We start from the raw sequence: 17338 nt of genomic DNA on the forward strand, positions 1-17338 counted from the left end.
TACCTACTAATTCAAGAGATGCATCTCCCACTCTTTGGGAATCGCTTCTGAGACCTCTTTTTTCCTCCAAAAACTTGCCAGGATAGGGATTTCCTGACTAAAATGGCACAAAGAGTTTGTCATGTTAATCTATCAGCATCCATTTATGGATTTAATTTTTCTTGAGAAAAATACAGCAGGCTATAGACTCAGCAGTTCATTCTCTTCTAGTGCATCAAGACAGACTTGTAACTTACACAGTGGCCATTTCTTTAAGTACATTTTTTTTTATTTGAAGATTAAAAACCACACTAAACTATAGCATTGCCTACCTTTGTAACTTAAGACACCTCTGCAAAAATCAGGCAGTTCTGTAAAAATGCAACAGCATGCTCAAATGTTACTTCAGAAAGGAAAAAGCAAGTGGGTATGCATGGCTTTTTCTTTTTCTGTATAACCTGTAACCCTATTTTTCTTCCCTCCATTGTAGTCCTGCATTCCACCTCTTCAACTGGAATTTGGAGCCTGTCTCCTGCTAACAATTACATTATCAATATTCTTCACAGATCACAACCTAGGAACCTAAACTTTGTTGTGGTTTGGGTTTTTTTGTTTGTTTTGCTCTTTTTTTTTCTGCAGGTATAAATCAGTGCAGATTGCTGGAGTGATATGGTTTAAGCTGAAGAATGCTATCAAGTAGACAGTGGCAGCAGTAATTAAAGTTTGATTTTCAGATTTTCTTATTTTTGTAATGGCATTGACCAGTTCACTGGGTCTGCAGAAAATTTAAAGCAGCCGCTTTAACTTCTGAAACTTTAGTCTTTACTGAAGTCAGAATAACAGCACTTTACAGATATGTTTGAACATGCATTCTTGTGAATGTCCTTTGGAAAAGTCTTAGGATTTATGAAATATTGCTGAACACTCATTTTTCTCCATAGGCTAATCTGTCCAAAGTCTGAGCAGGTTATTTAAAATTTCAATCACTTCAAACAGAATGGTAGTTCCTGCACCACTGATAGAAACATCTGGATTTTATTCCAGAAGCATTCTACAATTCCGGCTGCTAAAACACTTTTTCTCGCCGGAAACTAGTCTATGAGGATTTTATTTTGTTCACCTGCAAAATTCCATTTGTATGACCTTTTCATTGAAATGCACATGCAGCAGCCCTCAAACTGAGAGGAACTGACATTAAAATAAATCACAGAAAGAAGTGAGTACATCACTGCCACATCTGCGGACACTTTGAGACCTGTTAAGAACTATTCTCTTTCAAAGCAAAAAATACAAAATGCAGGCAAAATCAAAGCCAAATGGGAAGAGTTATACCCTCAGAATAAATTAAGAGCATATAAATACATGTTCTGAAGTAGTCTCCTACTCTTTCAGAAGAAACTCACACAGTATGTCATGGTTGTACTTGCAGTGATTTAATACAGATGGTAAATTCAATACATTAGCCCAGCAAAGAGATTAAACTGGTGCCAAACAGGAAATATAAAGCATGTCTCACATTTCACACAGGCAGAACAATAATTATATGAATATATATAGATAAATATAAAAATGTATTTAGTAAACATAATATAAATATACTTTTCACCATATATTATTATATAAATTTATTTTATTTTATATATTATTATTTATTATATAATACAATATTATAGTATATAATGCATAACATAAAGCATAATAATCATAGAATAACAGAATAGCTGAGGTTGGAAGGGACAACTGGGGATCATCCAGTCTAAATCCATAATATAATTGTAACCATTATAATTATAATCCATATTATTGTAACCATTATAACATGTATAATTGATAATCTAGGATACTGCAGCACAGTGTGTTTCTGTACTGTTGGGAGCCTGTTTTTAATAAAATCTGAGTAGTGGGTGAAAACAACAACAGCAACAAAAAAACCCAAACAAACAAAAAACCCCAAAACCAACCCTTAAAGTTAACATTACTGAAACTAAACAGAAATCAAACTTAACAGAAATTAACTTATTTAAACGCTATCACTACGAGAAAGTTACTGAAAATTTGTCATACAACAGTTAAACATTAAGGTAAACAACATGCATTAACATTAATGTAAACACATACAGAAATGTGTGTTTCTGTACTGTTGGAAGCCTGTTTTTAATAAAATCTGAATAATGGGTGGAAAAAAAAAAGTGTTTTGAAACAGGATCACCTAGAATAGGTTACATAGGAACTTGTCCAAGTGGCTTTTGAATGTCTCCAGAGGGAGACTCCAAGACTTCCCTGGGCAATCTGTTGCAGTGCTCTGCCACCCTTAACATAAAGTTCTTCCTCATGTTGAGGTGGAACCTTCTGTGGTTTAGTTTATCACCATTGCTCCTTGTCTGGTCACCGGCCACCACTGAAAAATCTGGCACCACCCTCCTCACGCCTGCATATTTACATGCATTGATGAAATCACCTCTCAGTCTTCCCTAGACCTCACAGGCCCAGCTCCCACAGTCTTTCCTCATAACAGATGCTCCAGACCCCTACACTTGCTTCATTGGGCTTCTCTCTGCCCAGCTCTGCAGCCTGTCAAGGTCCCCCTGAAGGGGAGCACAGCCCTCAGGTGCATCAGCCACTCCCCAGTTTTGTATCAGCAAACTTGCTTAGCGTGCATTCTATCCCTTGATGCAGGCCATTGATAAACAGGCTGCTGTCTGGAGCCAGAACTGATCCCTGGGGAATGCCCCTGAGTACAGGCCTCCAACTGGATTCTGCTCCACTGATCACAATCCTCTGAGCTCTGCCCTTCTGTTGGTTCTTGATCTGCTTCACTCTCATTCCTCTAACCCATATTTCCTGAGCTAACACACAAGGATGTCACGGGAGACAGAGTCGTGCAGAAAACCACGCTGTGAAAAGCCTGTGTCCACAAAGGACACAGAGGAGTCCCACAACTTTACCCGAATAAATGGAGAGAGATCCAGTGGACCGAGTGGCCTACTGGGGTCTCTCTTCCTTTATTTGAATGAAGTTGCAGGATTCTTGTCTCCTTTGTGGACACCGGCTTTTCTGCACAGTGCCAAAAACCTTGCTGAAGTCTGGGCAGACAACTTTTCTCTCTGTATGAGTATGTATATGCACGTATATTTAACATTATTTACGTATCTAACCCATGTACATATCCCATCTCCAGGGGCACTCCGGGTGCACAGAATATCTGCCCTCACAGTGCGGTGTTTTTAGCACGTAAACAGTCCTCAGTCACGCTAAAGGATGAGGGGGGAAAAAAACCGGAGAGGACATTTTCTACTGCAACTCCCATCAGGACACGGGCATCGCACAGTCCGGAGGAATGACGTCCCGGAGCACTGCCGGGCACTCAGGGCTCTCCCGGCCGGCACTGAGGGAACACCCGTGCCCAGCCCGCCCGCCCCTCAGCAGCGGCGACACCGCCTCCACACGGCCCGGCCGCCGCGCCCTTCCGGCAGCGCCACGTCACTTCCGCCGGGCCGGGCAGGACGAGATGGCGGCGCTGGGCGAGCCGGTGCGGCTGGAGCGAGGTGAGCGCGGCCGCGGCCCGGACGGGCGCTCCTGCCGCTCTCTGCTGCGGGCGGCCGGCGGCGGTGGAGCCCCTGGCCCGGCCCGGCTCCCGTCACGCAGCCGCAGCCCCTGGGCGGCCACCCCCGTGGCCCGGCCCGAGGCCGCGGGGCGGCGGCAGAGGCAGCAGCAGCTATGCCGCTCTTCCCTTGTCGCCCTCCCGCAGGAGCTCAGCCACTCCTCTCCGCCGGGCGCGGCCGCAACCGATTTGAACAGCTGATCTGATTTGAACAGGTTTCCGTCGCTTCTGGTTCTTTCAGGCGTGTCGCTGGGACCGACCTCTTCGGCTTTGCTTTTATGCAGTCCCCGGAGGTTTTTTGTCCCGTTTCATTTTGCGGCTGAGTTTCCGTGGGTGCACTCGTCTAAGGCCTTCTGAAGCTGTGTCTGCTCTGCCTTCGCTGCTGTTAACGCTTCAGCCAGCTCTTACCCAGCCTGCCATCGCTTGTTTTCTGTTTCTCTCATGGGATCATCTTGAACACAGCAGAATTCTTAGTATTTTAAGTTCAGTCTGTTAGTTGTGTGTTAAGAATAATAATTTACTTCTTTTATAGAAGACAGCTGACACATGCAGGGGTCCCTCTACACTTGTTCATGATTGCTTTCTCTTGCCCTCTCATATTTATGTTTTCACCCCATTTTTTCCAGTATGTAGTCTCAATTTATATTGTTAATACATGCAGTGTGTAACTGAAATTAAGAGCAAAACAGATAAAATATAGAACTAGTTGGGTATTTTTGTGTAGTATGTTTGTGACATTTATCCACAGTTTTTAAGAAACAGCTGTAAATTTCCTTCAGTGTGTTTATCTGATACTGTGTAATGTCCATAGATGCCTATATAACAATATAGATGATTGGTTTACTGGTGTGTATTTAGGACAGTAGGGATTGGGAAATGAAATTTACATGGGAAATGATTACTGATAATTAGAAATCATGCTTTTGAAAAGGAAAGCAAGTATGTGAACTGCAGGTGATCTGACTTTGTGCACTGCCATTCCCACTAGGACTTTTCCTCATGATGCTAGATTTATTTTTATAGGTGTATAACACACTGTGCCCACTTTATTTTTCTGGTACTGTCACCTTACCTACTGAAGAACTCAGTTTTTCTTGTCTTGCTATCCCTGCTTTCCATTCCACAAGGGAACCACTTGTAATGTGTGAGTTGGCCTGTAAATAGTGAGTTATGTAAGGTCTTTGCTTCACAATCCACAGCTCATCTACTCTCTCTACTCCAAAGCTTGTTAATTAGGGCAGCTGCTTCAGCAGTGGATTAGTTGTACTTGGAAGGTCTGCAGACTTAAGGTTCAGGTCCTGTCCTTCACTTCATTACCCTGCTACTATGGTTTGTCCATGAAAACAAACAAATCTGCGGAGTTATTTAGGGCTCAGTGAAACAAAGGAGCTGTTTGGTGTTCAAGCATATTGGTCTTTTTAAGAAAAGAAGAAAAAGAGAGCACCTTATAATGGACCTACAAAAGCAAGATCCTTATTTACAGAAATAAGTGTTAATTTTGTGGGGTTGACTGCAAGGTAGCCTGATGATGAATCATAATTAGCTTCAAAGTGAAAGTCACTAATGTTGTTGGCATATAGCATAAGAAAAGAGAGAGTAGTGAGCTGATTTAAAAGCTTCTTAAACTTTAAAAATTTACTTTATGCTTACCACCAGGGCACTTGGAAATTCTTGTGTCTTTTCTCGTCCAAGCTCCATTGCAAACACCTCTACCCAAATTCACTAGAGGGCAGGAATGAAACAACAGTTAGCATTTTGATTATTCTTACAGTTTAGTGGTGACATGTGCTAACTCTACATACAGCTTATGAATCCAGAATACTTGAACAGAAACAGGGGAGGTGGTTAATCAGTAGTATCTATCAGGATGCTGTGTTTTTTCTATATGTTTTGGTCATGCTTGGAGTGGTAGCATCTTCCTGGCTTTTCCCCTCCCCATTCTTTTAGTTTAAATGTTTCTTTTTTTCAGGATTGCAGTCTAGTATCTATGATCACAAAAAAATATTTGTGAAGAACAGGCAATTTGGTATTAAAAGGAAGAAAAGGTGAAAAGAAAAGCAATTTTTCTGTTATGTATGGATTTGTTTTTACGGTTGGTTTTACGGTTTGGGATTTTTTAATTGCTCATCTCTGGAGTTGTATCTACATTGACCCTTGTTGAAATCCATCATTGGAACGTTTCTGTACTATTCATTTTGGTCTGTGGTGCTGAACAGTTGGCTAAGCTGTAGTGTTTATATTGTGAGGAAGACAGCTTTCAGCTCATATTCCAGCTAGTAATTCAGGAGGAAGCAAATTGCATCAACACAGTAGTCGGCAAGCTTTTCTTGAAAAATGAAAGAAAAAGTTCTCAGCAAAACTCTTTTTCCTAAAGCAATATTGCTGGGATAAATTGAATATTCAGCTTTTGACTTAGAGTGTGCAATGCAGTTCAGTAGAAGAAAGTTGTGCTCAGTTGCACTTCCACGCTGGTATAATGGGATCCTCTCAATAACATACAACAAAACTACTAGGAACAAAGTGTCCTGCTGATGGGATGTATTGTCTCTATCTACCTGAGTAAGAAGTGTGGTGTGATAAAAGATTTACTGAGTACTGAGGATCTGACTTTCATGCTGTGTCTGACTGCTCTGGGTTTTTACTTTATAGCAATAGTCTTGTCCTTTGATCTGAAAACACTTTTTTATAAAAGCATGTCCTCTGCTTTAGTTTCACCTAAAATTAATCCAGTTCAGTGTATCCTAATCACTTTTTGAAAAGCTGATTCTGTGTTCTTAGTCTGTAGGACGTAGCTGGTTCCCAAACAAACCAGTTTTACCTTAGGGTAAAAAGTGCTGCATCATTCAATGTCTGTTAAGAAATACAAGTAGGAAGCATATCTAATTTAATGACAAAACATGAAGGTGAAAAAAGAGAAATTATCACATGGAATTCTGGTGTCTTAGTTTCTACAGCTCCTCCTTGTATCAGTACTTTGTTGTCATAATTTAAAATTTCTTGCAGAATCCTAATCAAACTGATAACAAGTTTGTACACCTTACATCTCAACACAGTTCATAGGCCACAGGCTCAAGAATGGCAACTTGGATTATTACAGGCACATAAAAACTACGCAGTCTTTATGTGCATGTAATAATCATTTGTCTGAAAACATCTGTGAGTGTTTAAACAGTAGTGATGTTGTAATTTCTAGATTTGATAGACATTTCTCATTAATATGTTGGATTGGAAGTGCTGCAATTGCCATTTGATCATACTTCAAGTTGATCAGTGGGCTACTTCATGAATTAAGTACGTGTCTTGGTTTGAAAACACAGGTGTCTGCTAAGGAAGGCAGAAACCTCTTTTGAAATAGAAAAATGTAAACCAACCCCCCTGAATTATTATAATCTTGAAATCCAGGGGCTCTCAGGCAAAGATATGGGAATAGGAATAACAGTTCTTCACTAGGAAAATTAAAATCAAAATGCAGTAGTACAAAAAAGGAAACCAACAAAAAACCAACCCACTGACAGAGTCAGAACACAGCCTGGCACCCTGTTGGGCAGGGTGTTGGTAGCAGTCCAGTGAAATGGTGGCTGCAATCCTCCTGGAGTGACAGATGTGGTTCTGTTGAAGCAAAGATCCTGTAGAAGGATGAGTTTTCCTCTGAAGGTCCTGTGGTGTAGATGGGTCTGGTCTCTCTCTTCTGGGAATTCAGTGGAGAAAGGCTGCTGTGGTGTTCCAAATCTCCAAAGATTCACAGATTTAGGTGCTTGGCTCCTCCCCTGGGTGGAGCATCTCCCAATGGGATGATGTAATTTTATCAGTCCTGCAGTGAGACTCAGTGGCCCATTAACAGAAGATATCCCCCAGTTATGAGGGATGGGTCATGGAAGAGATAAAGAACACTGCCCCACCTGGTTTCAACACAGTAATAGAATACATACTTCTGGTTACATCTTCCATTGCAACCCAGGACAGTAGTACATTAGTTAGTTTGCTGAACACATGGGATTACTAAGAACTTTGGTGATTTTGCATCATTTAGAATATCTTTAATTTCACCAACTATTTTGGATTTAAATTAAATACAAAATATGTATTAGGAAATATTTTAAAAAGTAGTTGATTTTTGATTTTTTTTCATTTTGCAATTCTACAAATAGCAAATATGCATGCCTGTGTAAAAATCTTCTCTGTAAAACATGGGATTATTAATAGATAATTTGGGTTTTGATACAGCTTTGCTTTAGATAACTGATGCTTGTAAAGCTTAGAAATGCTTGCCAGAAAACACCAAGTTCTCATGGCACATGGAAACATTAACTATGATCAGAAGTAATATGAGTCTTACAGCTGTAGTACTTGAGCGTTTTGCCATGAAGGATTTGTTTCCAGTCTGTGTGCTTAAGTTATACCTTGTTTAATCAACTGCACGACCTGGTCTCCATCTAGTAGTTTGTAAAGTGTGTGTGATAGTTCATGTGAGCAGACAGAACACTGCCGTGGGCTGTGTCTTGCCCTAATTTCAGAACCTGCACCCTACTACATTTTCATCCTGTTACATAAGTGCTCTCTTTTTTCACTCCTATTTTACAAGTTCATGGCTATTGCATATCATCTGTGCTGACGTGATACCATTGGGTGCATTCACATGAAAAATGAGTACCTAGAGGTTAATTACAGAAAAAATTAAGTAATGCATTTGGGACATAGCAATGTCCCAGACTTCATATTGTTCTAAAATGATCCGTGTGTTATTTTATATAGTAGATTAACCACTGCTTTTTTGTCTTTGTGATAATGAAAGTAATCCTTTCAAGCTGCTTTTCTAAGAGACTGTTCTAGTTCTGTTCAAGAACTTGGGTGTTTCAGAATAACCACTAATGTAAGAGTTTGGAAATACAAGTGAGGGATGTGAATGTATTCTGCTCTCTGGCACTGCCAAGAGAATGTCACATTGCATTTGATGCCTGTCTTGAGTCATACTGGTCTGGAATCAAATCCTTCATAGAGTTCAGTTTCACAAAGCAGCATTTATGAGGAAATGGGCATCATGAACTCTTAGGAAAAAGCTTCAAGGCACTGAAAGAGGTTTGGGGTTCAGTATTCTAGACTGGAGATACTGTCACTCAGCTGAGAATATCAAAAAGAGTTCTGTTGGTTTTATAAGCACTTGAGGAGGGAAAAGAAATAGGCTAGATAGTTCTCAGCCCTCTTCTATGGGAAGTATTGAGTGTACCTTACTGAACTAATTTTGGAATATAAAAGGAATGTTAGCATATTTGATAATATTATAGCTGGTGTTAACAAAATGCTGTCCATAGAAGATTATGAAGTATACACTACCAGTACTTCAATATACATACCAATATTTCAGTCCTTTGAGGAAAAATTGGATTGTCTTTGCAATATGCATGTCAGTGATAGCTCCAGATCTGTTACAGGGTTGTTGACATGGTTGGTTTATAACAGGATGAAAGTACAGTGCTTCATTGTAGCATAGATTTCATTTTGTCAATACATAGTGTTATAGGTAACTTAAAGCATAGTTTTAAAGGATATGCAAGTGCACACACTCAGACTGCTCCATTAACTTAATTTTTAAAAAATACTACCCCCGAAAATACCTTGAAATTCCTCAGGCATTCGTCATTACTAGTGCTTTATTTTATTTTTTTTTTTTTTTGTAGACATCTGCAGAGCAATTGAGTTGCTGGAAAAATTACAGAGAAGTGGAGAAGTGCCACCACAAAAGCTACAGGCATTGCAAAGAGTCCTTCAAAGTGAATTCTGTAATGCTGTGAGAGAGGTAAGTTGACGTAAGCAGTTACCTTCAGTTAAAGACCAGTATGATTTACTTTTTCCTTTTTATGCTCAGTGCAGTAAACTGATTTTGAACTTCATAAAACTGTATTTAATTTACAGAGCTTAATAGAACAAACCTTATTTTAAAATAATTTGAAAATAAACTGATTTAGGACACCATAGGTGTGTAAAATAATTGCTTAGTATCAAATCACTTCTTAAAGGTTCTTTTGAGAGTCTGTCCTTACTGGCAGCTAGCAGGGTGTTATCCAGTTGGTATGTAAGAACAGACAAAGTACCAGTTGCCTATGTTATTTTAAAGCCAAATCCATGCCATCTTTAGGTGGAGTCTTGTGCCACCTCATCTTCATTCCAGGTATTCTTTTGGAGACTTTCAGGTGATCGGATGTGCTATTTGTGTTACTTATGTTAATACTAATGATTACAGCTGGAATGACTTTAAAAAATCTGTTTGTAGACACAGGTGTCATCTTGATGTTTTCATCCTGTTGAGGACACTGTACTTATTGCTTAGCAAGTACAAATGGTTGTCAAGGAGATGATGTGGGTTAGCCTTCAGTGCAAGCACCTCCTTAGCATTAGTATTCTTATTGTCTCTGTGTTTTCAATCCTATTTTTTCTTTAAATATTCAATTAGTTACTAAAGTTGAAGGAAAATTTGGGAGTTTGTGGGGAGGGATGGGTTTGGATGATTTGGGTCAGCAAAGCCTTGAAGAGCTGCCCTTAAGTGGTTTTTTGTGCATCCATATTAAAGAGTTCCAGCTTGAATCAAGCAAGAGAAAATAGTCATCATGCCTTGAGTCAGGCATGCAAGCCTAGCCATAAGTATTTCCAAAGTCTGGTGAAGTCTGAATACTGTGGAAAGAGAGAAGACTTTGGTTGAGACTGAGCAATAAAAATGCTGAGAGATTTGTTTCTTCATAGAATGTTAGATTGCCTGTTCTTGTTGTGAATCAGGGAGTAACACTAGAGTACTTTTATTTTAACTTTTATTTTAACTTTTTATTTTAGTACTTTTAATTTACACAGTTTTGAGTTGCACCTGATATTTTGTTGCATTACCTAAGCAGAAAAATATCCGTTTTACTCATACTGAAACTGTTTTGTCTCTAAAGGTGTATGAACACGTATATGAAACTGTGGATATCAGCAGTAGCCCAGAAGTTAGAGCTAATGCAACAGCAAAGGTAAAAGCCAAACTATAACTTGCAAAAACTTCAGAAGCAGAAGATTATATAAAATTCAGAAGGATATTATCTAGATGTCTGATAAAATGGATAAGTTTAACAGGTTATTCAAAGCTGTAATGAGACTTGTTTTAAAATTTCTTCAATTTCCGTTTTATTCTTGGACTTCTGAATTTTTCATGCTAGTGTTGGTGTGTAATTTCCTGACACAGGGAATTAATTGTCTCATTTGTCTTAACATTTAAGTACTTTGAGATAAAATACATTTTCAGCCTGCCCACTGTGTCTAGCTGAAGGAACTGTTTAATTTCTAATAAATGAGAAAATCTTGTTTCTCACAGGCCACAGTAGCTGCATTTGCTGCTAGTGAAGGTCATTCTCATCCCAGAGTGGTTGAACTACCTAAAACTGAAGAAGGTCTTGGCTTCAACATTATGGGAGGCAAAGAACAAAACTCTCCAATTTATATCTCTCGAATTATCCCTGGAGGTATAGCTGACAGACACGGAGGCCTGAAACGTGGAGACCAGCTGCTTTCTGTAAACGGAGTGGTAGGAACTGGTTTCCTCTTTTCTTTATGTAGCAGTAACTGCTTGTTTCCACTTGAGGGGGCACTGAGAATACAGATGGCACAAGCCCGTTGTGTCTTCTAATCTTGGCAAAATACTTTCTTTTTGTTCTCACAAAACAAATTTGCTTAGGCTTCTGTAGACTTGTGTGCATTGAGAGTTTTAGGATTATGCTTTGGTTATCTGTCTCAAAAAGGAACTGTACCATATATATCAGTATTTCAGATTCCAAGGAGTTATATAAATGTAGTGAAAGAATTTTGTAAAATACAAACTGCCTTCCTTTTTCATCAAAGTTTCATGATGCAGATTTTTACTAATAGAGTTTAGTGCACCTGCTAAGGTAGGTAGTAAATTATGCTATGTTGCTTTTGGCTGACCAGATTCTCATTTTTTCCCAGTAAAAATGCTACTGCATTTTCACATGATGAAAACTGTAATGAGATGGAACTACAAAATAGTGTTACCTTGTATGGTATTTTTTCTTCCTTCCACTTAACTATACTGAGCTTCAGAAGCAGACTTTTTACTGTATTTTAAGAAATATATGTCTTAAGTGCTGATGTGGATTTTTCTTTTATTTTAGTATCTTCTTCTGAAGTATTAACAATACAAAAAGTAAAACTGGAAAGAAAAGGTTATGGGCAGGCTTTGACTTGAGACAGCTTTCGGTCAAATGCATGTAAATATCTCCCAAACACTTTCTTTTATTTACAGAGAGGCTCTATGCAGGCTTAAAATTAATATTCTCATCATTACGTCTGTAAACCAAATTTTATTTTAGGGCTGAGGGTCAAGCTAGATTCTGGGGGTTTTTGACTTTCGAAAGGAATAGTGACTGAGTACAGACACTGTATATCTGTACTGTAAGACCTTCTGGTTAGCACAAATCTCTGAGATACTTGACTCCTGACTATTACCTGGGAGTCCAGCTGTGCTTTTCAAGAGACATAACAGAAATCATAGCTGTAGGGATGCAATTGTCCTTGCCTTGGGCTTCTGTTATTAGGAAACATTGAGGGACTGGTGCAAAACTCTCCTGAGATGAGTCCTTCCTCACCCACAGACTGTTAAAGACAACAAAACCACCACTCCACCCAAAAGTGAACCCGATCATCAGGCAGTTAGTACAGCTAACAGTGACTCTGTGTGTGCCTGCACATGTATAAATACATATAGCTGTTGTAAGAATACAAATGAATGACTGCTGGTTAAGAACACTAATGTAGTCTCAGAAAAATCATTGTCATCTGATATTTACAGATGGAATCCTGTCATCATAATACACGACAGGCATTTTCTTGTGATTGTAATTTATACTTCAATAACAATAAAAAAATGCTGCTGCCAAGACTGCAGGGAATATGACTGAAAAACAAGTTTATTTTTTTCAGGTGGGAGATCTTGAGTGCACTCCAGAATTTTAGGTGTTTTGATAGAATTAAACAGAACTCAACAAACCTTTCATTATCAGTTTCAAACTGAACAGCCTACACATCCACTTGAATAACAAAAATGAAAACATCCAAATGTATGTGTTGTCTAAGTCTGATAGAAGAGAAATAACTCGGGTTTTTTTTTAACTGTTGTTTTTCTTTCTGTAAGTAACTTTATAGTAACGGGGAAACCCTCCAATCAACAGGTACATCACCTGCCTTCTAGCTTCTAATAGCACCAGTGGGAGGTAGGCTTGGAGTAGTCCCGTCATTGTGTTTAATAAGTTTGGGAGAAATAAGTTTTGCTGATAAAATATGTGCTGTCCAGGAATGTATAATTGGATGCAGTTTTTAAGAGCCATTGCTTAAAAATTGTAATTAGATGAATCTCATATAATTCTAAGAAATTCTGAGAGTTGTTTTAGGAAGTGTTTTTATTCGGGTCTTCCAGAGAGTTGGGTTAGGCTATTGAAAATCAGTTTAGAGGAAATGAAATTGAATGTCTTGGGTTTACTGAGGGACATGTGGAGCACTAAGATGAGCAGCACACTACGTGTTAGTTGCTCCATTGCAAGTACCCAGTATGCACTGTTTTGCCTTGTTATGATACAGGGTAACATCAAGAAGGCAGCTATCTTGCAGTTGTCTGTGGCAATTTATTAAGCAAATTGACTGCTAAATTTAAAATGCATGCAAAAGAAGAAAAATAATATTAAATTTTAAGTAAGTATTCTCCTGAAGCTTTTGATTTTTAAGTGTAATTTCATAATTGACTAAGGTTATCATTGCAGAATTTAATTGTCTGACATAAATCTAAACAAGATTTTTGCACTATTCTTTTGTTAATACTAATTAGCATTTTTATCATCCCCTCACTTGGTTTTTTGAAACATAAGTCCTGAAATTGAATTACATTGTCCTTACACAGTGTTGAAAATAGAGTACATATAAATAAATACATAAATATAATTGTTTATATAGAATTGTACAAAAAACAAAAGAAAAAAATCTGTTTTCAGTTTGTGTCTTTACTAATACTAAATGGTTTATACTTCACAGAGTGTTGAAGGTGAACACCATGAAAAAGCAGTAGAACTGCTGAAGGCAGCTCAAGGAAAGGTTAAATTAGTTGTGCGATACACACCAAAAGTCCTTGAAGAAATGGAGTCAAGATTTGAAAAAATGAGATCAGCAAAACGAAGGCAGCAAAATTAACACCGTGTGCAATAACTTAAAGAGAAAATATATATCCCTTTTACATTTTATAGTTTCTTTGTGACTCAGTTGATCCAATGCCTGTCATAAGACCCTGTCCTTTTTGTAGACTCATGGAACAGTTGAGGTTGGAGGGTCTAGATGTAGTCCATTCCCCATTGCCCATCTCAGAGGAGGGCCAGCTGGAGCAGGTTGCTCAGGAGTGTGAAAGCTGGGTCATTAACCATCTCTAAGAATGGAGACTCCAGAAGATCTCTGGACAGTCTGTTCTAGTGTTTTGTTCTCCCTTACACTATGAAAATCCATTCCTATGTTTAAGTAGAGCTTCTGATATTTCCACTTGCACCTGCTTCCTCTTGTCCAATCACTAGATTTACTGGGAGGAGTTAGGCTCTTCCTTTACTCCTCCCTTTCAGGCATTTACACAGGTTGGTAAGATCACCCAAGCCTTCTCTTCTCCAGGCGAGAGAGACAATCCCAGTTCTCCCAATGTCTCCTTGTAAGATACTCCAATCACTTAATCGTCTTTGTGGCCCTTAACTGGATTCACTCTTGCCCATTTCTGTATTAAACTGGGGAGCCCAAAACTGGACCCAGCATTTGAGCTGCATCTCACAAGGACTGAACAGAGTGGAAGAATCCCCTCCCTCAGCTTGCTGGCAATGTTCTTTCCAGTGTAGACCAGGAGACTGTTGTGCTTCTTTGCTGCAAGGGCACATGGTGGCTCGTGGCTTGCTACTGTTCTCTGCAAGGCTACTTTGCAGGTGCTCAATCCCCCAGTCTGTGGGTTGTTCCCCCTCAGTGTAGGACTTTGCACTTTTCTTTGCTGAACTCTATGATAGACTCTCCTTTGCCCATTTCTCCAGCCTGCTGGGGTCCCTTTGAATGGTTCACTGAGAGTGTGGTCTGTCCCATCCCCTGGGCTGTTTGTACAAACACGCAAATCGGGGACCCCAGTACGGGCTCTGGGGTGCATTGGTGGTGATGGGCATCCAGCAGGGCGTTCTGCCACTGGTCACAGCAATCTGCAGTTCAGCCAGCTTCAGAATATTTTCAGTCTCCTTCTGTTTCACAGTTTAGAAGGAATGTGTAGGTTTAGAATGGCCTAAAATGCCCTGGAAAAGCATATATGGTAATATTTCTGTTGATATTTTTAATAAGCCTTTTGTCAGACTTCAAAGCCAGAAAGTGAATTTACAGATTTTTCAAAAGCATTTAATAAGACATACAATCAGCATCCTTTTTTTTCCTCTTTTGACATTTCTTAGCATAGAATCTGCTGGGGTTTTTGCTAGCTGATTTTTTTAAAAAAAGAAGATTCTTATGTAGCAGTATTTTCGCACTTTTCTTAAGAATATGTTGTATGTCAACTACAAAATGTAATCACAATCTACTGTGTAGCTGATAATGATACCAGATTTTGTAATGTTTTTGGTAAGTACATTGTTTTTACACTTCTGCTAAATTATAATTCACCATTCTGGAAATTGTATTACCTCTCCTGTAAATAATTTACAGTTGGTGTTCTTATATAATGATGTTGTAATAGCCAACATTTACAAATTTACAACAATCATTCCTGCAATTTACATTATTTTGTACTAATTTTGAAGCAGTTGTGGGGAAAAACACGATTGCTGTATGTAGTTCTGGATTGACTCTCTAGATGTATTTTTATATTGATAAACAGAAGATATATAAATGCAGTGCAACAGAATTCCAGATGTTTCCCTGACTTTCTGCTGTGTAAAAGAATTAATTCATCTTAATTGTCATACCATTCTTGTCTTTTTAGTATCATTTACTGTAGTTTTATTTACATATTGAATGTATTGGTTCTGAAATTATTAGTATCTAAATTACTGATTGTTATTAAGAGTAAAATGATTTGAGTCTTATATGCCAGGTTACTGTGACATGTGAACTTGTCTGGGGTTTTATTACTGACTGCTCCTGACTTGGGGGATTCTTGTTTGTACTACAGAAGTACTACATCACAACTGCTAAATAAGGACATCTCCATCTGTAAACAATTACTGTCTTATCTCATGTGTTCTTGATGGTGGCATGGGTTTTGTGTACCATTTTGAAAATTTCTGGACATGGATCCACTTTTTGGAATCTACCAGGTTTGATGCTGTACTTGTGTAGTTTAGGTTTTGGGTTTGGGGTTGGGTTTTTTAAGCTTCACCTTTTGAAGAATTAATTTCATTGTCTACTGGGCATCAGTTCACTTGTATGGCAGCTATGAGTACATCCTAATTGACTGTTAGTAATTTGATTTTTAGAGGCTTAAACTGAAAAGTGCAGTTCTTGCTGTGTGGCTAATCCCTAGTCTTATTTCACATGAAGCAGTATGTGAAAGAAAGGAAAAGGTTAATAATCTAAAAATCACAGCTTGAGGCTTGTGCTTTGTCAGTTGATCTATTTGAAAAAAATAATGATTGCTATGAGCAAGTGAGAAATGTGATTGCTTTCTGCACGTTTGTAAGCATGGGAAGCCTGCAAAGAGAAGTTTGGGAGATACTGGTAATTTGAAAATGCAGTATAAATATTTATCAGTTAGATGACATTGAGCACTGAATTGCATGGTTGGTTTTATGTCATAGGCCTCTTTCTAAAGGTCTCATGTTACTGATACAACCATGTTGTGGAATTGTATATTTTTATGGGACAACTAATGTTTAAAGTACTGAGACCAAAATCACTAGTTAGACCAATTGTGGATGTGTTTTAATTTAATTGTTAATTAGCAGAGATACGTTTTAGAGCCATATATAAATATATATATATAAATATATTACAGAAAGGTGTGGATACAAGATAGGAATGTTCATTTTACGAACTGTATCCTTGTATTACTGAACAAGAGGTGTGTTTTGTTATTCTAATGAAATACTTTACTGCAGCTAGAGCTGCTAAATGCAGTAGCATTTTCATTATGGATTGTAGCATTTGGTTATGGTTTATCAACTACAAAATGTGGAGAGGTGTATCTGGGCATATAAATAGTACGTGTAGAATTGGATAAATGTTTTTAAATTGCAGTAACAAAAAATAACAGTCAACTAATTAATAATCATATTTGATGCTATGAGAATCCTTTAATAATAAGAAAAGGGTTGATTAAAATACTGCAAGAAACTTGATCTCTGTTACTACTGAGCAGTGCCTGTACTGTGTTAATGTGCAGCCCCTACACACTTCTCATGTTTGGGTATACAAACAGATTAAGAAGAGGTATCATTTCTGCAAGTAACTTCTGCATCTGTTGCTGCTGTGAAGGATCTTTGGGTTTTATCAACAGAAAAATAAAATTTCAGTCTCGCACACATTGTGTTTGTGTGTTTTTCTTCCGACTTTCCGTTTTGAGTACAGGTTACAGACTACTTTAATTGGTTGTTTATAGTCTCTAGGGCATAACATAAACACCTGCATGTGTGTGGGCATCTGAAAAGAGAAGCTTTAAATCTGTGATTAGTTTGTCTTCTGGTTGCTTTTGAATCTTCCCTTGTCTAATCTGTGATTTGCTGGAGAAAA

The 17338-nt window shown here is 38.4% G+C and overlaps 1 protein-coding gene across 2 annotated transcripts; it reads left to right on the plus strand.

Moving 5' to 3' along the window:
- The first annotated feature begins 3464 nt into the window (after positions 1 to 3464).
- LIN7C (lin-7 cell polarity scaffold C) lies at positions 3465 to 17128 on the plus strand. 2 transcript variants are annotated; one of them, XM_088057999.1, is made up of 6 exons: positions 3465 to 3524; positions 9256 to 9374; positions 10507 to 10578; positions 10920 to 11129; positions 13643 to 13829; positions 14349 to 17128. In XM_088057999.1, exons 1-5 carry the CDS (start codon positions 3488 to 3490, stop codon positions 13796 to 13798), a joined length of 594 nt encoding a protein of 197 aa, XP_087914125.1. In that variant the 5' UTR covers positions 3465 to 3487; the 3' UTR covers positions 13799 to 13829; positions 14349 to 17128. The 2 variants fall into 2 exon arrangements, with proteins under 2 accessions (XP_087914125.1, XP_005530339.1); XM_005530282.3 differs by having other exon boundaries at positions 13643 to 17128.
- Positions 17129 to 17338: the final 210 nt, after the last annotated feature.

The sequence above is a fragment of the Pseudopodoces humilis genome, chromosome 7 (assembly GCF_049639895.1).
Source record: "Pseudopodoces humilis isolate 2021_Gansu_Grassland_sample_001 chromosome 7, ASM4963989v1, whole genome shotgun sequence".
NCBI lineage: Eukaryota > Metazoa > Chordata > Aves > Passeriformes > Paridae > Pseudopodoces > Pseudopodoces humilis.